Consider the following 25,194-nt stretch of genomic DNA (forward strand, 5'->3'; position numbering starts at 1 on the left):
TCTATAACATTTAGCATAAAGGCTAAATTGTAAAAAAGAGACTTAAAACTATAGTGGCTCAAACATAAATTAACTGTTTTTCTTACAGAACAGTTGAAAGGTAGATAGATGTGTGATATAAGATGGATAAACAACTCTGCTTTCATGAAATAGTCCAGGAACACCCAAAAAAGGAATCCATGAAGCACTTTCAATTTTTGTTGTTGTTGTTGTTGTTGTTGTTAAGATTCTGGTCTTAAACTGCAACTGTAGTTTTTTTTAAAAGGCAGTGAAATTTTGAATAGGAAATATTTGAAACAAAATAGAAACATTTTAGAGATATCACACACACACACACAAACACATATAAAAGTTCCTTGATTTCTAACCATAATGGAGTGGAGTCACTGGTGCTGTTCTTTCTCTTTGGCTGTAAATATCTAGACAAAAATATATGAAACAGTCATTATTTTCAGAAAATGGCAGCAGAGGTCAGAGGTTCAGTGATTCCTGAGAAAAGAGAAACAGATGAAGTGAGCCCTGTGATTGCCCTGGTTTTCTGCCTGGAGGCACTTTCAGATATCTGGTGTAGGGAGAGGAAAGCCAAGTAGAGCACAGTGGTCCTGCTTGATTGAAATAAAGATTAGATTGGGGGAGGATGAGATAGCTGGAATCGTTAGATCAGAATACTAAAGAGTAGGGACCTATGTATGCACAGAAAGAGCCTCATAAATCTTCATGTGGTCGCCTTGAGACCTTTGTTAAATACTAAGCTCTGTGTGTGTAGGTGAAACTCCATAAGGGCACACAAAAAGTTATTAGGCAATGTAATCTGAACAACTTCCAATGCTCATACAAGGTTAAGAGATGTTTGAGTTCTGAATAAGCAGAGTGGAGAGACTTTGTTGAACATCTAGAGTATTCAGTAGAGACCCCAGATTGGTCACACCTCAAAGAGTAAGGCTGAGTCTGACTTGATGACTAATGGCTACTGTATACGTGCTCTAACAAATCTTAGAAGGAATCTGAAAAGAATGAAGTTGAACATTAAGTAATTTAATAACCTATTGAAACAAAATTTATCACTCTTTAAAGGAAGACCATAAAATCCAGAAATTCAACAATATCATATTCATAGTGTCCATAATAAATGTGTGTGTATTTACATACATACACATATGTATACATACACACAAACTACTAGACATACAAAGGAGGAGAAAAATCATCAATAGAAAAAGACAGGAATGACAGAGATGAGATTAGTTGGCAAAGACTTTAAAATATCTCAAATATGGTAAGTATGCTCAAGGACTTAAAAGGAAAAATCATAAAACTACAGATCTAAGAATCCCAATAAATCACAAGCAGGATTACAAACAAAACCACACCACGGTGTATTGTAGTCAAATCACCAAGTTCTAGTGATACAGAAAAATATCTTAAAAGCATTAAGAGGAGGAAGGAAAATTTTTATATAGGGAAGCAAAGAAAAAAAAAATGACTGCTGACTTATCAGAAGGTAAGCAAACTAGAAAACAGTGGAATGATATATTTAAAGGGCTGAAAGGAAAAAAAAATCAACCTAAAATTATTTTTAAAAACAAAAGCAAAATAATATTTCCAAATAAGCAAAGTGAGAAAATTTCCTGTTAGTATACCTATATTATAAGAAATCTTAAAATGATCTTCAGGCTGAAAGAAAATAATACTGAGTGAAAGCTCAGTTCTGCACAACGGAAAGAAGAAGTAGTAGGAAATGGCAAATATTTATGTCTAAAAATATATGGAAATTAAACTCTACATTTCCAAGTAATGCTTAGATCAAAGAATAAATCACAAGAGAATCTATAAAGTGTTCTTAATGGAATGATAATGAAAATACAGCATATCAAATTTTGTGGGATGCAATGCTTACATGAAAATTTATGGTTATAAATGCTTATATTAGAAAAGAAGGAAGGTGTAAAGTTTATGGCATAAGCCTTCCTCTTAAGAAGCTGCAAAAAATGAGCAACTTAAATCCAAAGCAAGAAGGTAAAACTGATAAAAAGTGAAATCAATGAATATAAAACACAAAAACAACAGAGAAAAATCAGTGAAACCAAAGCTGGTTCTTTGAAAAGATTAAGTTGATAAATATCCAGCTAGATCGATAAGGAAAAAAATTACCAATAACAGGCAAGAAAAGCATCACTGTAGATATTATAGGCATTAATAGAATCATCAGGGAATAGTATGAGCAATTTCATGCCAGTAAGTTCAGTAACTTAGATGGACTAAGTGCTTGAAAGACACAAATTACCAAAACTGACAGAAGAAGAAATAGAAAACTTGAAAAACCTTATGTCAATTAGATAAATTAATAATTAAAAACTCCCTATAGGAAACTCCAAGCCAAGATGGCTTCACTGATTAATTTTATTGAAACTTAAGTAGTAAACAATTACAATCTTATACAAACTCCTCCAAAAAATAGAGGAGGGAACACTTCTTGACTCATTTTATGAGGTCAGCATTAGCTTGATTTTAAAATCAGATAAAGACATTACAGAAAAATAGATCAATATCTCTTTTGACTGTAGATGCAAAATATCCCTAATGAAATAGCAAACAGAATCTAGCAAAACATATTACAAAATGCGTCATGACCAAAGGGGTTTATGCCAGAAAGCAAAGTTGATTTTAACATTTAAAACCAATCAAATAAAAAAGGAGAAACAGCATATGATACTTTCCAGAGATACCAAAAAACTATTTGACAAAATTCGAACCTACTCATGATAAAAATTCACAACAAACCCAGAATAGACAGAAACTTCTTCAATCTGATGAAGGACATTTATAAAAAGTATACAGCTAACATTACATTTAACAATGAAAGACTGAATGCTTTCTCTGTAAGATTAGGAAGAAGGTAAGGATGTCCATTCACACAGCTTATAATTAATGTTATACTGGAATTCATAGCCAGTGCAGTAAGATAAGAAAAATAATAAAAGGAATCCAGATTAAAAATAAATCAAACTGCTTTATTTGCAGTTGACATGATCATATACATAGAAAATCCTAAGGACTATTGCTATGAGGAAGATACTAAAACTCCTAAGTGAATTTAACAAGGTCAAAGTATATAAGGTCACCACATAAAAATCAACTGTATTTTTATATACTATCATCCAAACAATTTATGAATGCTATATACTAGCTTCCATAAACATGAAATACATAGAAATAAAATTTTAAAACTCTATAAAACATAGCTGAGAGAAATTACCAGTACATAAATACACAGAGAAATAATACCTTATACATTGATTAGGAGATTCAGTATTGTGTTAATTCTCCACCAATAGATCCATGGATGCAATGAAATCCTTATCAAAATGCTGCTCTTTTTTTTTTTAAGAGATTGACAAGCTGATTCTCAAATTTAGAATTGTCGAAACAATATTGAGAAATAACAAAGTTGAAGAATTTACTGGATTTTAAGAATTACTCTAAACTACAATAATAGTGTCGTATTGGGTCATGTAGGTAGGTAGATAGCCATGTAGGTAGGTAGATAGATGATAGACAGATATCCTAAGTGCTCTCAGTGTGTATGTAAGTGTATATACAACATGTAGTATTCATATAGTCTTTTATCTATTCAAGGATAGTTTTGTTTTTTTTTTTCTATTAAAGGATTATAGAATCTTTTCAACAAATGGTTCAGGAACTAGATATCCTATAGAAAATAATGAATCTGGACCCTTACCTGGACCAATACACAGAGCTTGACTTGAATTGGATTATAGATCTAAAAGTAAAAACACTAAAACTTTTTGATATTTTAGAAACATGAATAAATCTTTATGAATTCATGTTAATCAAATATTTCTTAGGACATAAAAAGAACTATCTATAAAAGGGAGGTTTGAAAAATTGGGCTTCATCAAAATTAGAATCTTTTGCTGCTCAAAAGACACCTTTAGGAAAATGAAAGGCCAGCTACAGATTGAGAGCTATAAGTATTTCCAATACATACAGTCTGACAGTCTTATATGGACAGGAAGGTAGCGAATTAAATATGAGCAAAAGATTTAAAAAGACACTTCATTAAAGGAAGTCATAATCCCTTGGGAAGCATAGGATGCATATGAAAACATGTTCCACGTCAGGAATTGGAAAACTATGGCCCATGGACCAAATCTGGCCTATTGTCTGTTTTTGTAGACAAAGTTTTATTGAAACATCATTACACCCATTCATTTATGACTGCTCTCATGCTATAACAGGAGAGTTGAGTAGTTATTAAAGAGACCCTGTGGCCACGAAACAAATATTTCCTGTCTGCCTCCTTACAGAAAAATTTGCTATCCCCTGGTCTAAAGGAATCAAATTCCAGGGAAGACTAAGCTCTTCCTAGGTGAGCAAACACCAGTGGAGAAGTTTGGCCTAATTTAATGTAATTTTCCCCAGGATAAAACTTATTTTTCTTGGAATTATAATTTTTTACAGTTGGATCTTATTTTTTTATTTTTTAAATCATAGTTAATTCATTTTTATTACTAAGCTAACAAACTCTATTAAAGGCAAAATTATACAAGTTTTTCTTTAAGTTTTGGTAACTTAAGGTGTAATATTAGAAAGTTCTATCTTATTCTGAGGAACAAACTACACTTCAAGATTAAAACAGTGATGTAGAGAGAGAACAAAACAAACAAAACAACAACAACAAAACAGTGATGTAGATTCATGATGTTGACCAGAAGTTAGTACTAAGAGAAATTGTACTGAAAACCACTTGGTTTAAACAGCCTGTACTTATTTCCATCAGTAAGTTAAGTTGTGACTGCAAACAAGTAAAGATGAGGATTGAAGGCATGTGCTGCCTTTCTGAGGACTGACTAGTCTCACTGCCCAGGTGGTATCCACTCATGGATGTATTTGCCCTGATCTTCACTAGAAGTAGGGGCTCCTATTTCCAGTGCAGATCAGGGCATGTGTTGGTCTTTGATCAGTTCAACACACTCCAGAGAGATGTAGGGAGTAAATCTTAGTGGCCTGGCAGGCCAGGCTTATATGCTAACTGAGGAGTCTAGACATTCTGGGTTTGCCTCACATTCTTATTAGTTTGTTGTTGCATCAGCTGTGTTCTGATTGGTTACACTCTAAGATAAAAGCCATTACATCATTGATTATATAAATTGTTTACATAAAACGTTTTGTGTTTGAGGTACAACAGGTGTCAATCTCCTTTGAATGAGCCATATACTTATCTGTAACATGTTTACAACCATAGTTAGTTTTTAGAAAGACAGTTTTTCAAGCAAGAGAACATTTTTGATGGAAAAGATTGGTTACCATTTTTAAGCATAGCAAACAGATTTTACTCCTGTTAAAATGTAGAATAAGGTATCCTTTACAGAAAATTCATTTCACTTATTACAAAGCCCCAGTATTATTTAGTTTACTTAAATTAAATCCGATATTACTACTTTTTCTATGTTAGGATAATTTAATGTCACATATGAACATAAAAATGATTTTTGTAAATTTAGTTTCAGTATCAGTATTTGTACTAGAAATACAATAACATTAACTCCATAAACTTTTATTTTTCTCTATTTCCATGAGCTAATAATCAGTTTGACAACCCAGCAAAGTGGCATGTTATAGGGAAATTTTCTGACTGGAGCAAAATTTAATGAAACAATGTTTAAGGTCATCTTTGATTTCTGCATGCTTACTTCCACATCATACTTCTTCAAGTCCTATCTACTTTAAAATCAACCTTGAGTCCATCCTCTTATCTTCATCTCTTCTTTATCTCCCACCCCATTTCCAGTCCAGGCCATTTTCATCTTTTACTCATTGTTTTAGTCACAGTAAGCTCTAGAGTAACACATTAACCTTCTAATCTCAGTAATTTTGCACAGCAAAGGTTTACTGTGGCTTATGTAAAGTCCAGTGTAGTTTGAGCTGTGATCCTCTTCCATCTTGTAGCTATAATATCTGCACAGTGGCTTTGAAGTTGGTCAGATGGACTAGAAATGACTTTATCACTTTTGCTCACAGCCTGTTGGTCAGAGCTAGTCACATGGCTCCAACTTAAGTGCAGTGAAGGCTGGGAAATGTAGGACAGCACATGAAATATTTAGAGATCACAATTATCTGTACCACATTTAGGTTATTATAGTTGCATCCTAATTGGTTTCCTTATTTACTCTCATGTTCCACTACAATGCTTTCTTTACCTAGTAGCTAGAGTGCTTCGAAAAAAAAATTTTGTTACTATCTCGCCAATAACTTCCTTTTTGCATAAAATCCAACACTTTGCCCTCACCTGTGCAACTACTGCATGATATGGTCCTTGCCTTCTTCATTAATTTCATGATTGGCAGTTAGTATTGTTATAACTGTGAATAGTGTATTTTGAATAGGCATTTTTAATTTTGTCCATAGCTATGAAAATGTGATTTAAAATAGTGTCACATTTACAAAATCACAATAATAACTATAAACTGAATAATAATACCAAGAGAAGTCCTAATTTATATGGCAGTCTCTGCAGTCACATTGTAGGTAATTAGAATCTGAAGAAAAAAAAAAGCCTTTTGAGAACATTGACATAAAATCTGTTATAATGAATAAATTCTGTGTAGTAGAGTTACAATAATTCTGTTTCTCTGACAAATGATCTCAGCATAAATGTTTTCTTTGGCTAAAGTTTATATGAAAGATATTTCATTAATGTTAAACGTGTAAAAATTAATAAAGTTTATTTTTTAGAGCAGTTTTAGGTTTACAACAAAATTGAGTGGAAAATAGAGTTCCTATATGTCCCCTGTCCCTACACGGATATTACTTCCCCCACTATCAACATACTGCACAAAGGTAGTGAATTTGTAACAATCTATAAACCTACAGTGACACATCATTATCACTCAAAGTCCATAGTTTACATTAGGTAGGGTTCACTTTCAGCGTTGTGCATGCTATGGGTTTTGACAGTAAATGCAATTTTTAGACAAGTTTTTCATGAAGTTTGTGTTTTGCCATTAAGTAGTTACTTCCCTTCAGTTGTACTTTCAATTTCTTCTGTTATGCCTTCTTCAATTTCTTCCTTGGCAGTATGAAGCTCCTAATTAATTATCCCAAACACCACACACACACAAACACACCCTCTCTCTCTCTCTCTCTCCCTCTCTCTCTCTCTCTCTCTCTCTCTCTCTCTCTCTCTCTCTCTCTCTCTCTCTGTGTCTGTCACTCTCTCCCTCTCCTCCCCCCCCTCACTCTGATTGTTTTCTAGTTGGAGTGGTTGAAATATTTTCTTAAGGTAATTAATTTGTAATCCCACAAACTGAGGGTTAGAGCAGTGCCCTTGCCAAAAGATAGAGGAGCTAATTAAGGTTCAACCCTTATTTTCAAATGTGCATGAAAGAAAGCCTGTATATAAATTCTTTCTCATCTCTGAGCTGTGAATCCTAGGAATAAAGTTTTTAACAAGCTGTTTATCTTAATAAACATCTCAGGATTTATATATTTGATATGTTTATTGAAATGTAGCAGAGCATTCATATTTTTGATAATTTTTGACATTAAAAAATTGATTCCTGTTCTAGCAAATGAAAATTACATTTAGTAAAATTGAGTACTCTATGGTTTGTTACATGGATTTAGATCTAGCGCAGTTCAAATGACTTGTCTTATACTTGACATCTACTTACATATAAAAGGCTCATGTAACAGTTTTTACATGGTGTTAGTATTGTCATTCTTGTTTCTTTTCCTTTGCTGGCCTACTTCTGTTTCAGCCCTTGACCATTAATAAAGTATTAAATAGCAAGGAGATTATCCTACTACTGGGTACACAATATTGAATAAAAACAGGTGTTTGTGGGATAGAAAGATAAGGAAATCAAATCTTTGAGAAGTTGATATACCATTCTTCTTTCATATAATTAGATGTTTTATAAAGTAATTCGGGATTGTATGACAAGAGTCAAGGAAGCTATTAAGCAATCTCTGTGAAAACTTGATTGTCTTTGTGCTTTGACTAACTGTGTTTGTCTTGTTCACAGTAACTGTAGTACTGAATGGAAGTGGCTTGTAGACAGAGCAAGAGTTGGCAGCCGTTGGACGTGGCTTCAAGCCCAGATTTCAGAACTAGAATACAAAATCCAACAACTAACGGATGTTCACAGGCAGATTCGTGCCTCCAAGGTATTGTGTGTGCTCTTCTATTTAAAAAAATATTATTAGTTTTAGTTTCTTCTCATCTCTCCACACAAAATAATTGTTATTAGGCTTTATAAAAATGTAGTTAATGTTAAGATTTCTGATATACTAATTCTGTAAGTTGAAACTATTTTTGTAACTTATCACAAACATTTTATCATATTGAGCAGTTAAGAATTTCTTTATTGGATTTCAGTTAATAGAAATGATAAACATTTTTTATAAACCTCTACTTTGTTGGAATTTATTTTAACATATGTGAGAAATTCTGAGTGTATCTTATTGGAATCTCTTTAGAGTTTTTTGTTTGTTTTAAGAAAAATTAAAAACACGTAAAAATGTTCTAGAAAGCAATATAATGAATACCTGTGTACCCACCCTCAAATTTATCAAATATTAAATTTTTATTAATTTGGGTTTTGTTTTTAGAATAATAAAGCATTACCTTACAATTGAAGTACTTGTATAATCCTTCCTGATCCCATTCCCTTTCCCTATGCCACTGATACCAACATATTTTAAAAGATTTTAATTTTATATTGGTGTAAAGTTGACTAACAATGCTGTGTTAGTTTCAGGTGTATAACAAAGTGATTCAGTTATATATATACATGTACCTATTCTTTTTCAAATTCTTTTCCCGTTTAGGTTATTACAGAGTATTAAGTAGAGTTCCCTGTGCTATACAGTAGATCCTTGTTGGTTATATATTTTAAATATAGCAGTGTGTACATGTCATTCCCAAACTCCCAATCTATTCCTCCCCCTCCCCCTTCCCCCCTGGTAACCATAAGTTTGTTCTCTAAGTCTGTTTCTGTTTTGTAAATAGGTTTATTTGTATCTTTTTTTTTTTTTTTTTTAGATTCCTCATATAAGCGATATCATAGGATATTTGTCTTTCTCTGTCTGACTCACTTCACTTAGTATGGTAATCTCCAAGTCCATCCATGTTGCTGCAAATGGCATTATTTCATTCTTTTTAATGGCTGAGTAATATTCCATCATATATATGTTCCACATCTTTATCCATTGCTCTGTTGGTGGACATTTTGGTTGTTTCCATGTCTTGGCCATTGTAAACAGTGCTGCAATGAACACTGGAGTGCATGTGTACTTTTGGATTATGGTTTTCTCCAGACATATGCCCAGGAGTGCGATTGCTGGATCATATAGTAGTTCTATTTTTAGTTTTTTAAGGAACCTCCATGCTGTTCCATGAAGTTTATGTTTGTTCTTATTGCCATTTTGTTGTTTTGGATTTGTTTTTGTAGGTGTTTTTTCTTCCCTTCATCTTTTTTTCTCTTCTCTTGTGATTTAATGACTAACTTTAGTGTTGTGTTTGGATTCGTTTTTCTTTTTTCCGTGTGTATCTATTGTAGATTTTCAGTTTGCAATTCCCTTGAGATTTTGATATAGCAGTCTGTATATAAACAAGATTGTTTTAACTTGCTGGTCTTTTAATTTCAAATGCATTTCCAATATCCTGCATTTGTGCTCTCCTCTTACAGTTGCTGGTTTTGATTTGTGTGCAGGTAATTTCCCACCTTTACTGTATGTTTGCCTTTATCGGTGAGCTTTTCCATTCGTAATTTTCTTGTTCCTAGTTGCAGCCTTTTCTTTTCCACTTAGAGAAATTCCTTTAGCATTTGTTGCAAAGCTGATCTGGTGGTGCTGAATTCTCTTAGCTTTTGCTTATCTGTAAAGTTTTTGATTTCTCCACTGAATCTGAATGAGAGCCTTGCTGGGTAGAGTATTCTTGGTTGTAGGTTCTTCCCTTCATCACTTTAAATATATCATTCTACTCCCTTCTGGCCTGCAGAGTTTCTGCTGAGAAATCAGCTGATAACCTTATGGGAGTTTCCTTGTAAGTTATTTGTTGCTTTTCCCTTGTTGCTTTTAATATTTTTTCTTTGTCTTTAATTTTTGTCAGTTTGATTATTATGTGTCTCAGCATTTTCCTCCTTGGGACTCTCTGTGCTTCCTGGAATTGGGTGACACTTTCCTTTCCCATGTTAGGGAAGTCCTCTTTTCTTTTCATTCTTTTTTTCTTTATTCTGTTCTGCAGCTGTGATTTCCACCATTCTGTCTTCCAGTTCACTTATCCGCTCTTCCATCTCGGTTATTCTGCTATTGATTCCTTCTAGTGTATTTTTCATGTCATTTATTGTATTGTTCATCTCTGTTTGTTTGTTCTTTAGTTCTTCTAGGTCTTTGTTAAACATTTCTTGTATCTTCTCGATCTTTGCCTCCATCCTTTTTCCAAGATCCTGGATCGTCTTCATTATCATTATTCTGGACTTTTTTTCCAGAAGGTTGCTTATCTCCACTTCATTCAGTTGTTTTTTCTGGGGTTTTATGTTGTTCCTTCACCTGAGACATAATCCTCTGCCGTCTCATTTTGTGTAACTTTCTGTGATTGCGGTTTCCATTCTTCAGGCTGCAGGTTTGTAGTTCTTGCTTCTGCTGCCTGCCCCCTGGTGGCTGAGGCTGTCTAAGAAGCTTGTGTAGGCTTCCTGATGGGAGAGACTGGTAGCTGCCCACTGGTGGGTGGAGCTGGGTCTTGTCCCTCTGGTGGGCAGGGCTGTGTCAGGGGGTGTGTTTATTGGGCAGCTGTTTACTCAGGAAAACTTTAAACATCCTGTCTGCTGATGGGTGGAGCTGTGTTCCCCTCCTGTTGGTTGTTTGGCCTGAGGCATCCCAGAACTGGAGGTTCCAGGCTGTTGGGTGGGTCCAGGTCTTGGTGAGAAAATTGTGGCCTCCAGAAGGGCTCATGCCAATGAGTACTCCCCAAAACTGCTGCCGCCAGCATCCTTATCACTGCAGTGAGCCACAGCTGCCCCCCACCTCTGCAGGAGACCCTCCAATACTAGCAGGTAAGTCTGGCCCAGTCTCTTATGAAGTCACCGCTTTTTTCCCCTGGGTCCTAGTGTGCTTGAGGCCCTGTGTGCACCCTCCAAGAGTAGAGTTTCTGTTTCCCCCAGTCCTCTGGCATTTCTATGATCAAACCCTGCTGGCATTCAAAGCCAGATTCTCTGGGGGATCCTCCTCCCATTGCCAGACCGCCAGGCTGGGGAGCTAGATGTGGGGCTCAGAACTTTCACTCCTGTGGGAGAACTTCAGTGGTATAATTATTTTCCTGTTTGTGGGTAGCCCACCTGGTGTGTATGGGATTTGATTTTATCATGATTGCTCCCCTCCTACTGTCTCCTTGTGCCTTCTTCTTTGTCTTTGGATGTAGGGTATCTTTTTTGATAGGTTCCAGCATTTTTTTATCAGTGGTTGTTCAGCAGTTAATTGTGATTTTAGTGTTTCCATAAGAAGGGGTGAGCTCAGATCCTTCTACTCAGCCATCTTGTCTTCTCCTCCTCCCTGACTCCAACATGTATTGATAGGTACTATTTTTATGAATATTTATTGGTCCATAGGTATTTATCTGTATCTATAAATAAAATTTGTTTTTCATGCTTTTAAAGTCTATATGTTATATTTATACTACAAACTCTTTTGCAACTTGCTTGTTTTTGCTCAGCATAATTTTTATACATATTTATACTTCCTGTATGACATTTAATTGTATGAATGGAATGGAATTTTATAAATATGATGGATGTTTATCTCTTCTCCTATTTTCTATTAATAGACATGTACATTGTTTCAGTCTTTATGCCAGTAAAAACAATACATCAGTGACTGTCTTTTATGTGTTTTTTGGTGAACCTATGGAGAGCTTTTCTTGGGTATATGCCTAAAAGTGGAAATACTTGATCTTAGGCATGGCTGTATATGCTTTCCTATACCACTTATGTGATTGGGTAATCAATATTCCCACTGGCAGTGTGTGAGAGCTCCTGGTTTTCCACATCCTTGTGAACTTTTTGAATTTTTTGGTCTCTTAATTTTTGCAGTGTAATAAGAGTGAAATATTATTACTGTTTTAATTTAATTGTTCCCAAATATAATGAGATTGGGCCTCAGTGTAATTGACCATCAAATTTTGTTGTTTTATTTTTTAGATTCCACATATAAGTGATATCAAACAGTATTTGTCTTTCTCTGTGTGACTTATTTCACTTAGTCTAACATCCTCCAAGTCCATCCGTGTTTTTGCAAGTGGCAAAATTTTATTCTGTTTTATGGATAAGTAGTATTCCATTGTGTGTTTGTGTATGTATGTGTGTGTGTGTGTGTGTGTATCTCACATCTTCTTTATCCATCCATCTGTTGATGGACACTTAGTTTGCTTCCATTCTTGGCAATTGTAAACAATGCTGCTATGAACATTGGGGTGTATGTATCTTTTTGAATTAATTTTTTTTTCAGATATATATGCAGGAGTGGAATTCCTGGGTCATATGGTAGTTCTATTTTTAGTTTTTTGAGAAACCTTCATAATGTTTTCTACAGTGCCTGCACCAAAAATACATACATATACATTCCCACCAAAAATGTACGAGGGCTCCCTTTTCTCCACATCCTTGCCAACATTTATCATTTGTGTTCTTTTTTTTTTTTTTTTTTGCGGTACGCGGGCCTCTCACTGTTGTGGCCTCTCCCACTGCGGAGCACAGGCTCCAGACGCGCAGGCTCAGCAGCCATGGCTCATGGGCCCAGCCGCTCCATGGCATGTGGGATCTTCCCGGACTGGGGCACGAACCCACGTCTCCTGCATCAGCAGGCAGACTCTAAACCACTGCACCACCAGGGAAGCCCTATTTGTGTTCTTTTTGATGATGGCCATTCAGACAGGTGTGAGGTGATATCTCATTGTGGTTTTAATTTACATTCTCTGATGATTAACTGTGTTGAACATTTCTTCATGTGCCTATTGGCCACATGTAAATCTTCTTTGGAAAATTTTCTCTTTAGGTCTTCTGCCCATTTTTTGATTGGGTTGTTTGGAGTTTTTTGCTGTTGAGTTGTATGAGCTGTTTATAAATTTTGGACATTAACCCCTTACTGGTCATATCATTTGCAAATATTTTGTCCCATTCAGTCGGTTGTCTTTTCATTTTGTTGATGGTTTCCTTTGCTGTACAAAAGACTGTAAGTTTAATTAGGTCCTATTTGTTTATTTTTGCTTTTATTTCCTTTGCTTTTGGAGACAGATCCAAAAATATATTGCTACAATTTACTTCAAAGGGTGTTTTGCCTATGTTTTCTTCTAGGAGTTTTATGGTTTCCAGTCTTACATTTAAGTCTTTAATCCATTTTGAGTTTATTTTTGTATATGATGTTAGAGAATTTTCTAGTATCATTCTTTTACATGTAGCTGTCTAGTTTTCCCAGTACCACTTACTAAAGAGCCTGTCTTTTCTCCATTGTATATTTTTGCCTCCTTTTTTATAGATTAATTGACCATAACTGCATGTATTTATTTGTGGGCTCTCTATTCTATTCCATTGATCTATGTGTCTATTTTTGTACCAGTACCATACTGTTTTGATTACTGTAGCTTTGTAGTATAGTCTGAAGTGAGGGAGTATCATTCATCTAGCTCTGTTACTCTTTTTCAAGATTGTTTTGGCTATTTGGGGGTCTTTTTTATTTCCATACAAATTTTAAAAGTTTTCATTCTAGTTCTGTGAAAAATGCCCTTGGTATTGTATTTTGATAGGGATTGCATTGAATCTGTAGATTGTCCTGGATAGTATGGTCATTTTAACAATATTAATTCTTCTTCTTTTCTTTCTTTTTTTTTGGCTGCACTGCATGGCATGCAGGATCTTAGTTCCCTGACTAGGGATTGAACCTGTGTCCCCTGCAGTGGGAGTGCAGATTCTTAATCTTAACCACTGGACTTCCAGAGAAGTCCCACAATATTAATTCTTCTAATCCATAAACACCATATATCTTTCCATCTGTTTGTATTGTCTTCAGTTTCTTTCATCAGCATCTTATACTTTTCCAAGTACACCTCTTTTAATTCCTTAGGTAAATGTATTCCTAGGTATTTTATTCTTTTTGATGTGATTGTAATTGGGATTGTTTCCTTGATTTCTTTTTCTGCTAGTTTGTTGTTAGTCTATAGAAATGAAACAGATTTCAGTATATTAATTTGGTATCCTGCAACTTTACTGAATTCATTGATGAGCTCTGGTAGTTTTTTCATGGTATCTGTAGGATTTTTTAGTATCATGTCAACTGCAAGCAGTGATAGTTTTACGCTTCCTTTCCAGTTTGGATTCCTTTTATTTCTTTTTCTTTCCTGCTTGCTATGGCTAGGACTTCCATACCATGCTGAATAAAAGTGGCAAGAGTGGGTGTCTTTGTCTTGCTCCTGATCTTAGAGGAAATGCTTTCAGCTTTTCACCACTGAGTGTGATGGGTTTGTCATATATGGCCTTTATTATGTTCAGGTATGTTCCCTCTATGCCCACTTTCTAGAGAGTATCATAAATGGATGTTGAATTTTGTTAAAAGCTTCTTCTGCATCTATTGAGATGACATTTGGTTTTTATTCTTCAATTTGTTATTGTGGTGTATCACATTGATTGATTTGCATATGTTGAAAGTCCTTGCAAAAATCTTGAGAAAAATCCCACTTGATCATGGTATATGATCCTTTTAATGTATCTTTGGAGTTGGTTTCCTAACATTTTGTTGAGGATTTTGGTATCTATGTTCATTAGTGATATTGGCCTGTAATTTTCTTTTTTGTGTGATATCTTTGTCTGGTTTTGGTATCAGGGTGATGCTGGCCTTGTAGAAAGAGTTTAAAAGTGTTCCTTTCTCTACAATTTTTTGGAATTGTTTGAGAAGAATAGATGTTAACTCTTTTGTAAATGTTTGGTTGAATTCATCTGTAAAGCCATCTGGTCTTGGACTTTTTCTTGTTGGGCACTTTTTTCTTTTCTTTTTAATTACTGATTCAGTATCATTACTGGTTATTGGTCTGTTCATATTTTCTGTTTCTTCCTGGTTCAGTCTTGGGAGATTGTACCTTTCTAAGAAGTCTTTTCATTTCTTCTAGGTTGTCCACTATATTTGTATATAGTTGTTTATTGTAGTCTCTTACAATTGTTTGTATTTATGTACTCTTGGTTGTAACTTCTCCTTTTTCATTTCTGATTTTCCTGATTTGGGCCCTCTTTTTCTTGATGAGTATGGTTAACAGTTTATCAATTTTATCTTTTCAAATAACCATCTCTTAGTTTCATTGATCTTTTATATTTTTGTTTTTGTATATATTTCATTTATGTCTGCCCTGCTCTTTGTGATTTCTTTCCTTCTACTAAGTTTAGGTTTTCTTTATTCTTTTCTTAGCTCTTTCAGGTGTGAGGTTAGGTAGTTTATTGGAAATTTTTCTTGTTTCATTAGGTAAGCTTGTATAGCTATGAACTTGTCTCTTAGAACTGCTTTTGCTGCATCCCTTAGATTTTGGATCATTGTATTTTTGTTTTCATTTGTCTCCAGGTATTTTTTTAATTTCCTCTTTGATTTCTTCAGTGATCCAGTGGTTGTTTAGTATCCTATTGTTTAGCTTCCATGTGTTTGTGTTTTTTTTCTTGTAATTGATTTCTAGTCTTATTGCATTGTGGTTGGGAAAGATGCTTCGTATGATTTCAATTTTGTTAAATTTACCACGGCTTATTTTGTGGCCTAGCATGTTATCTATCCTGGAGAATGTTCCATGTGCACTTGAAAATAATGTGTATTCTGTTGCTTTTGGATGGAATATTCTGTCTGCCTATCTATCTATATTGTTTCTCTGGTCTAATATGTCATTTAAGGCTAGTGTTTCCTTATTGATTTTCTGTCTTGATGATTCGTCCATTTATATAAGTGGGATGTTAAAGTGTCCTACTATTATTGTGTTACTGTTGAGGTCTCCCTTTATGTTTGTTAGTATTTGCTTTATGTATTTAGTGCTACTATTTTGGGTGCATATATATTTATAATTGTTATATCTTCTTCTTGGATTGATCCCTTGATCATTATGTAATGTCCTTCTTTGTCTCTTGTAACAGTCTTTATTTTAAAGTCGACTTTGTCTGATATAAGTATTCCTACCCCAGCTTTTTTTGATGTCCAGTTGTATAGAATAATTTTTTCTATGCCCTCACTTTCAGTATGTGTGTGTCCTTAGATCTGAAGTGAGTGTCTTTTAGACAGCATATATACAGGTCTTCTTTTTGTATCCATTCAGCCACTCTGTGTCTTTTAGTTGGCCTTATAACTCTTATTTTCAGCTCATATTTAAGTATTACTTTGAGTGCATAGCATGTATTTAATTCTCTCGTTCTGTTTTTAATATGTTTTAATTTCCAATGTGATTACCTTTTTAACCTGAGTTATTTAATAATACATCTTTATGTTCCTGAACTCATGAATCTTTTTTTTTTTTGGTATTTTTGTCATTTAATTGCATTGTAATCTGTGAACTGATTACCTTGTATGGATTCCATTCTTCGTGACAAACTACTAATCAAATTTTGTAAATGCTCAATGTGTGGTAGAAATAATGTATATTCTTTATTTGTTGATTATAGAATTCTCTATTAAACTGGTTGACTTTGTTGTATACATCTGCTATATCTTCATATATCTAGATCTTTCAATTCTAATATATATATTTGATATATATTTATTAATATTTGTCATCATTTTGAATTTTTCAGTTTCTCCTAGTAATTCTGTCAGTTTTTGCTTCTTACACTTTGAAATACTAATGCTATTTGGTAGATACAATTTTTTTTTTCTTCCAGGTGTTTGTTTTATAAGGTACATTTAGCTAGGTTTTTTTTTTTTTTTTTTTTTTTTGCGGTACGCAGGCCTCTCACTGTTGTGGCCTCTCCCTTTGCGGAGCACAGGCTCCAGACACGCAGGCTCAGTGACCATGGCTCATGGGCCTAGCCGCTCTGTGGTATGTGAGATCCTCCCAGACCGGGGCACGAACCCGTTTCCCCTGCATCGGCAGGCAGACTCTCAACCACTGCGCCACCAGGGAAGCCCTAGCTAGGTTTTTAAAATCCACTCTGAGTAGTTTTCATTTTCATTTTCTTTTATTTTCCTCTCTTTGTGTTTTGTTTTTCACTTGTCTTTCGTTGGATTGATGGAACTTGCTTTATTCCTTTCTTCTCTCTCTGCTCTTCTGAAAGCTATACATTATAGTCTTATTCTTTGTCATTACTCCTAGTTTGTAACATACTTCCTTAAGAGCAAATAATTCTAACAATGACTAAAAGTACTCAGTACTTTTATATTCTTTTTTTTCTTAAGATATGGATCTTAATGCTATTTAACTATGCATTATATATATCTGCTTCAATCTAGTTATTTTACAGTCAGTAATTAATTACATTTCTAACAGATTTCATTAAAAATATGCTCACTGTTTTTTTGTATTCTGTATATAAAATTAGGCTACAGAGTAAGCTTCTGTAACAACGTAACTCACAAATATAATGGCTTTATAAAGATACATAATGCTTCAAAAATAAAGAGTGAGTACATGCTGGTAGAGCAACTTGGTTGAACAGGGTCATTCAGGGACTCAGGTTCCTTCTGTCTTGCTTCTTTGACATACTCTCAGGTGTGTTGACTGCACTGTTGGACAGGGTTGTAGTCTTCTCATTTGTGCTCTCGAGAAGTGTGAAGAGAAGTGTGGTATAGTTTGTCTTTAAGTTGGATGTGACTTGGAAGTTGCACTACTTTGTTTCATACTCCATTAGCCCAAACTTAGCCATATGAGTATAGCATGAGTACACTCCATGTGTAGGAGTGAAAGCTGAGTAATACTGTCTCACTGAGAAGTTGTATGTGTAGCTAAAACTCCGGTAGGGTTGGAGTCTTGAAAAGAAGAGGAAAATGGGTACTGGAAGAGTATGCAGTATCTGCTACTTTATCTTTTCTCTCTTGGTTTGCTTCTTGCTGAAGTAAATTCTTTAGTACTTTTTGATATTAATCTCTGAACATTTAAACTCTCTTTGTATTTGTATGTCTCAAAATACTTTTATACTACCCTCACTCTTCAATGATATTTTAGGTTGATAGAGAATTCTGATTTGATAGTTATTTTCCCTTAGGCCTTTAAAGATAGTATTTCATTGTTTTCTTTATAATGATGAGCAGTTTACTATCAATGTAATTGTTTTCCTTATGTAAGTACTCTGTCCTTTCTAGCTGGTAACTTAAAATTTTTCTTGTTTATTTGATTTTCTACATTTTTTAAACTAACGTGTTTAATTATGGATTTATCTTTCTTTATCTTGTTTTCAGAGTACACCTTTTTAACTGTACAATTTGCTGAATTTTGACAAATATATAGTTGTGTAAACATCACCATGATCTCCCCCTCTTAATTATTGAACTGCTGTTTCCAGGAAAGGACAAAAAGTGCTTATTTTATAGGAAATTTGACAAAAATAAGCTAACTTTCTCGCACATTGATTTGCAAGTTCTGTCAGATGTTCATGCTGAGATGTCCTGATAGAGTTAGAAATATGAGATTTGGAGAAGGCAGGTTTATAAGAAGATGTAGATGTAGAAATGTCAATTAAAGCTATGCTATTATATTATAGCAATTTTTAAAATAAAATTTATTCATCTCTCTTTCCTTCCTTGTTTTCTACCTTTCCTTCATTCTTTCCCTTCTTTCCTTTCACACACAGCTATTAGGTGCCTAATATGTGCTTAGGGTATACAGTGATGAATAAATCAACAGAGTTCTTATATTTTTAGGGTTTAGTCTAATGGGGGAAAAATTGAGCAAATGATTACAGAAATAAACACTGTTTTATTTCCCAGCAGGGGAAATTTAACACGGAATTTTCCTAGCTTAAGCATATATTGTTTCCTCCAAATTATAGGCTGTTTACTTGGAACTTGAAGTATATTTTCCCATAGAAGTAACAATAGAAAGAGTTCTTATGTAATCCCATAAGTCCTATTTAATCTAAATATTGCTAAATATCTCTTTCTATCTTTTTTTGACTGTTAATGCAATTTTTTATTGAAGTATAGTTGATTTTAGTATTGTGTTAGTTTCAGGTGTATAGCATAGTGATTTAGTATTTTTGCAGATTATATTCCATTACAGGTTATTACAAGATACTGGGTATAATTCCCTGTGTTATATAGTAAATCCTTGTTGCTTATCTATTTTATGCATAGTAGTTTGTATCTACTAATCCTATACCCCGAATCTGTCCCTCCCCACACCCTCTTCCCTGTGGCAACCATAGGTTTGTTTTCTATGTCTGTGAGTCTGTTTCTGTTTTGTATATACATTCATTTGTATTATTTTTTAGATTCTACATATAAGGGTTATCATATATATTTGTCTTTGACTTCACTAAGCATAAATTCTCTAGATTCATCTACATTTTTGCAAATGGCAATATTTCATTCTTTTTTATGGCTGAGTAGTATTCCATTGTGTATATATACATATATACATATATATATGTATATATACACTGCATCTTCTTTATTCAGTCGTTTGTTGATGGGCTCTTGGGTTGCATCCATGTCTTGACTATTGTAAATAATGCTTCTATGAACATTGGTGTGCATGTATCTTTTAAAATTAGTGGTTTTGCTTTTTATGGATATATACCCAGGAGTGTGATTGTTGGATCATATGGTAACTCTATTTTTAGTCTTTTAAGGAACCTCCATGCTGTTTTCCACAGTGGCTGCACCAATTTAGATTCCCACCAACAGTGTACCAGGGCTCCCTTTTTTCCACATTCTCTCCAACACTTATTTGTTATTTATAGGCTTTTTGATGGTATCCATTCTGACAGGTGTGAGGTCATATTTCATTGTGGTTTTGATTTTCATTTCTCTAATAATTAGTGATGTTGAGCATCTTTTCATGTGCCTGTTAGCAATCTTTATGTCTTCTTTGGGAAAATGTCTATTCAAGTCTTCTGCCAATTTTTTGATTGGATTATTTGTTTGATATTGAGCTTTATGAGCTGTGTGTGTATTTATACACATATATATATATTTTATTCAATATAGTTGATTTATAATGTGTTAGCTTCAGGTGTACAGCAAAGTGATTCAGTTATACATACATATATATATAGTTTTTTCAGATTCTTTTTCCTTATAGGTTATTACAAAATATTCAGTATAGTTCCCTGTGCTATACAGTATGTCCTTGTTGGTTATCTATTTTATATATAGTAGTATGTATATGTTAATCCTAAACTCTTAATTTATCCTTCCCCCTCTTTCACCTTTGGTAACCATAAGTTTGTTTTCTATGTCTGCGGGTCTGTTTCTGTTTTGTATATAAGTTCATTTGTATCATTTTAATGAATGATAATGGAAAAATGCCATTTGCAGCAACATGGATGGACCTAGAGATTCTCATACTAAGTGAAGTAAGCCAAATATCATATTATATCACTTATATGTGGAATCTAAAAACAAAAAAAATTCTACCTTTGTTTTTGTGAGAAACTGTATTCTACATGGTGAAACTGTGGACATAATGGAGATAATATTATAAGGTTGATGGTGACTGGTCTGAAACGAAATAGCAGAGAAGGGAGGGAATTAGAGTCCTCAAACCATGTAGTTAGCCTAACCCCACCTAGGGTCTGCACATCCATAAAGATTAGTGAATTTTAAATTCTGTCTATCATGAGTTTATATTCTGGTAGGGGAGATAGAGCATGTAAATATCGTTGACAATATAATACAATATGTGGAATGATATGTGTTTTTAATAAGATATAGATGTGGCATAGAGAGAATGTTTCACTCTGTCATTAGGGGTTTGCAGGTCAGAGAATACATCAGTAAAGAGGTGATGCCTCAGTATGACTTTGGAGGGTAAATAGTAGTTTGCTTAATGAACTTATGGAACTGGAAAAGGGATTCCTTAAATTTTGAAGGCATACAACATGATCTGTTTTAGGAATGACAAATTAGTATGTATTCAAAGGAACAGAAACTTTGAGCTGTGCAGGGATGGGAGAGGAAGCTAGGAAGTCATGAATATTGTTTAATGCTTTGTAAAATTTGGTGGTGATGTCTGTAGGAAGGTGGATAGAAGCATAGACATAGAGCCTTAGGCTTACCCATTCTGTCTGTTGGATTTGAGGCAACTGTGTTCAGGAATAGCTTCCTGATGGAAGTTTCCTATTCAGTTACTCTTTCTCCTTTTTAACTGTCTTCACCTGGGCCTTAAGTTGTAGTGATCTCCCAATCTTCTCAAGGTCACCAGATAGTTTTCTTTGATGATTTTCTTTGAAAGATGTCACAAGTGTTTTTATAGCCAGTAGAGTTCTAAGAACAAATCAAGTTTAAAGCAATTTGGAAATTTCCAAGAAAGTGGGTTCCTAGTTGAAATGATAACTAAGTTTTATATTTGAATCTAGGCAGCCTGGTTCATTTTGCTTTGACTTGAGAAGGGGTATTTTAATATTCTCTGTGTTCTAAGCAATGCTTTATACTTGTTGTTTAAACATTTTTTGAAGTTTGATTATATGTTTATATAATATATATTTGTAATAAATTATTTTAAGGAAATAAATCTTTCCAGCAATAATTTATGTAGCCTTACATTTTTTCTTTGTTCTGGCTAGATGTGATTCTGGCCCTTTGTTCCCTTAAGAGTCATATTATGTTTATTTTATGGAAGATATCATTATAATTATGCTATCAAAATACAATATTTCTTTACTTTGATACCTTCTGCTTACCTTTCTTAGAAATTAATCAAGATGTTTAACTGCTTATTTATGTGCAGTTTAGTTGAGTTATTATTGTATTGAATAGGGAAAACAACACTTTTTTGCTCTAATACCTTCTTGAATTATTGTAATTAAAAAATTGAGAAGAGTGGTTTAATGCATTTTAAGTGAGACAGAACTTTTTATTTAATGTATCTTGAAAGGAAAAAAGAAACCTTTCCTCTCAGTTAAATTAGAGATAAAGAAAGGGGAAAGAAATTGAGATGCTCTTTTATAAATAGCCTTTTTAAATAAGTGCTACTTTTGTGTCTCTGGTTGGGAAACATACAGTGTTTTAGTAGTGTAAAATAAGGGACAAATGACCTAAAATGTGTCATTTGCCCCTTCTTTGACACACTCCAGGTAGTCTAAATTTTGCTTAAATTCTTAGAGAGAAGAAAGCAGGTATTAGCAACATCCCTTCCTTGTTCTTGCAACAGCTTTGTCAACACACTACAACTGCCATATTTCTCTTTTTCTCTGCTCCAGCTTTTACTGAGACAACAGCTTCTTCTCACTTTCAGAAAAAAATTTAAAATAGTTTTTCTTAGTTGGAGAGGCTGGCTATCCTATATTAAATGATTTCCCCTTTAGATTTCTTTTGTTATCCTATAATAGGGTCTTCCACATCTTAAATTGTACATTTTGTTTGTTTTAAAGTTTTCATTTAAGTTTTTGCTTAAAATTAGTTTTGGTGACTTTATATAAATAATAAATATGTTGCTGATGAAACCGTGCACCTCAGATGAGACTTGAACCCATTGGCCAGGACTCAAACCCAGCCAGAACCCAGACTGGGACTTGAACCCACGGGCTGGGACTCGAACCCAGCCAGAACCCAGATTAGGACTTGAACCCATGGGCTGGGACTCAAACCTGGCCAGAACCCAGATTGGGGCTTGAATCCACGATCTTTTAATTGAGAGCACACTTGGTCTCAGGACTTAGTGAACATCAGGTTCTTGATATCTCATTGCAGAAAGAATTCAGTGAGAGACAAAGTGATAGATAAGAAGTGGATTTATTTAGAGAGAAACACACTCCACAGACAGAGTGTGGGCCATCTCAGAAGGCAAGAGTCCCCAAAATACAGCGTGGTTAGTTTTTATGGGCTGGGTAATTTCATAGGCTAATGAGTGGGTGGATTATTCCAACTATTTCAGGGAAGGGGCGAAGATTTCCAGGAATAGGGCCACTGTCCACTTTTTGACCTTTTATGGTTGGCCTCAAAACTGTCATGGCGCTGGTGGGTGTGTCATTTAGCATGCTAATGTATTAAAAAGAGCTATGATGAGGCTCAAGGTCCACTGGAAGTCGAATATTCTACCATCTTGGACCTAGCTCGTTTTAACCAGTTTTTGTCATGTCCTATGGCTATGTCATTCTTTTAAAGGTTGTGCCCTCCCCCCTTACCTCCTGTTTCACTGAGGCAATTGTTTATTTTTTCACACTATGTCATCTCTATGAGGACCCTGGGAGTGGAGGTGGGGACCTCTCTAGTGTTATTATTGGGAATAGTTGTCTTCTCTGAGCAGCTGATTTGTTTTCATCTTCATCTATGCTAAGGTTTTCACTTGTTTCAGTTAACACAACTCATCCTTCTAAAAAAAATTTGTCTTTGTTATTTACCTTATTTTATCTATCATTAGACTACTTTCCTGATCTTTTAAAGAATTCAGATTAATTTAGTTATAATTAACAAACAAAACTGTAAAATATACATCACGGTGACCCAACACATGTATATTCTTTTCCTGATTTTTAAGAAGAGGAATTATTTCTGCAGTGTCTCCAGAGGATTTAATCTTCTTCCCTTTCTTCTCTATTCTCGGTTATGGCAGAGAAAAATCATGGGCCATTCTTACATTGTGAGAGTTTTGTCCAGGGCAACAGTTTAAGAGAACAAAATAGGTTATGAAGTTGACTATGAGTGTCTCCCCTGTTGAATCTTTAAAATATTATTCTTCAATGAATTAACTATAGCAGGCCTCCTACTTATAAAAAGGTAGTATTCTTATACTACCTTTTTGAAATTCAGAATCAATTTTTGCATGGAAACAATATTGTAAGTAGGGATTATGAAATCAGGGTAATTCACAGAAGCCTGGCCCATAATATAAACTGTAATCAAACCAAATAGAATTATAATTAATTTAATATAGTGAAAACTTATATTCTTTTGTATATAGATACTTGTGAAAAACCTACTAGAGACTTGTACAAATTTTGGGTAGACATTTCAGATACTTTCAAGAGCTTTTGGATTGATGATACTGTCTGTCAAGTCTAATTTAATTTTTAAAATATCAAGTGAAACAGAAACTTCTTTTAAATATATTTCTTCAGATTTCTTGACAGCCGTATTTGTGCATTCTATGAAAACAGTCATTGAGATGGGATCAACAGTTGGGTCCTTTTATCTTTGTAAAAGTTAGTAGCACTGTTACAAGTATAGGTAAAAAAGAAAATGTTACTTTTACAAAGCATCATTTGTAATATATTACTGTAAAATAATAAAATGTATGTTTAATACAATATCTGAATATGTTAATTCTAAAGTGATATATTCTCTAAATTATAGTGTAAACTAAGACTACTTATATACAACATATAATCTATAGGTGGTTTCCATCCTATGTAAAGTACTTATACATGATATAAGCTAGCCCACAGCAATTATTTAATTTGTCCCATCTTGAAATACTCTATGCTTATATTAATGTTTTAGTCTATTTTTCATTCCAAGAATATAATATTTTAGCCACATTAGGCATTTAATACCTTTCCAACTAGCCTATAGGAACTTATTGACATTTTGCCCCCAAAAAAGTATGTATATATGTATGTGTGTGTATATATATACATATATATATATACACACGTATACATACATATATATGTATATATATATATACACACACATATATTTAATAATAATATGTATTATTCTTTACAGGGGGAAGTGTAGTAAAAGGGGTAGGAAGGGAAGAAATTTTATGACGAGAACTGTGAAACCATTAAGATCATATCTGTGTAATCCTATTCCCCCTTTCTCTCCTGTCTTCATTACTTCTGAGGGATTAAGGGTGAGGACAGTTGGAGTGAAGAAGCTAGGGAATGTGGGGAAAGTTCAGCAAGCCAGTTGAGGAATGTGTATGTATGAAGGGTAGGCAGGGAGTACAGAGGCAGCTAGATCCCTATTCATTTCTCCAGTTACTTACATTCCAGAAAATACTCCATCAAGGTTGAAAACCTGTGTCTTTATTAATAACTCGTCTACTTTGTAAGCAATGAGAAC

General features: G+C 34.1%; 1 protein-coding gene across 6 annotated transcripts in view; it reads left to right on the forward strand.

The window, feature by feature from the left end:
* The window catches only part of KANSL1L (KAT8 regulatory NSL complex subunit 1 like), a 155,580-nt gene that overhangs the window by 35,633 nt on the left and 94,753 nt on the right, over nt 1–25,194 (forward strand). For all 6 annotated transcript variants that reach the window (XM_089916426.1, XM_022567577.3, XM_022567571.3 and 3 more), the window contains one exon: nt 8,049–8,190. In XM_089916426.1, coding sequence (XP_089772552.1) covers nt 8,049–8,190 — 142 coding nt within the window. The remainder of the gene's footprint in view (nt 1–8,048; nt 8,191–25,194) is intronic.

This window comes from Delphinapterus leucas, chromosome 8 (assembly GCF_059928025.1).
Source record: "Delphinapterus leucas isolate spDelLeu-1000000601 "Yukka" chromosome 8, BTC_Dleu_Yukka2, whole genome shotgun sequence".
Classification (NCBI taxonomy): domain Eukaryota; kingdom Metazoa; phylum Chordata; class Mammalia; order Artiodactyla; family Monodontidae; genus Delphinapterus; species Delphinapterus leucas.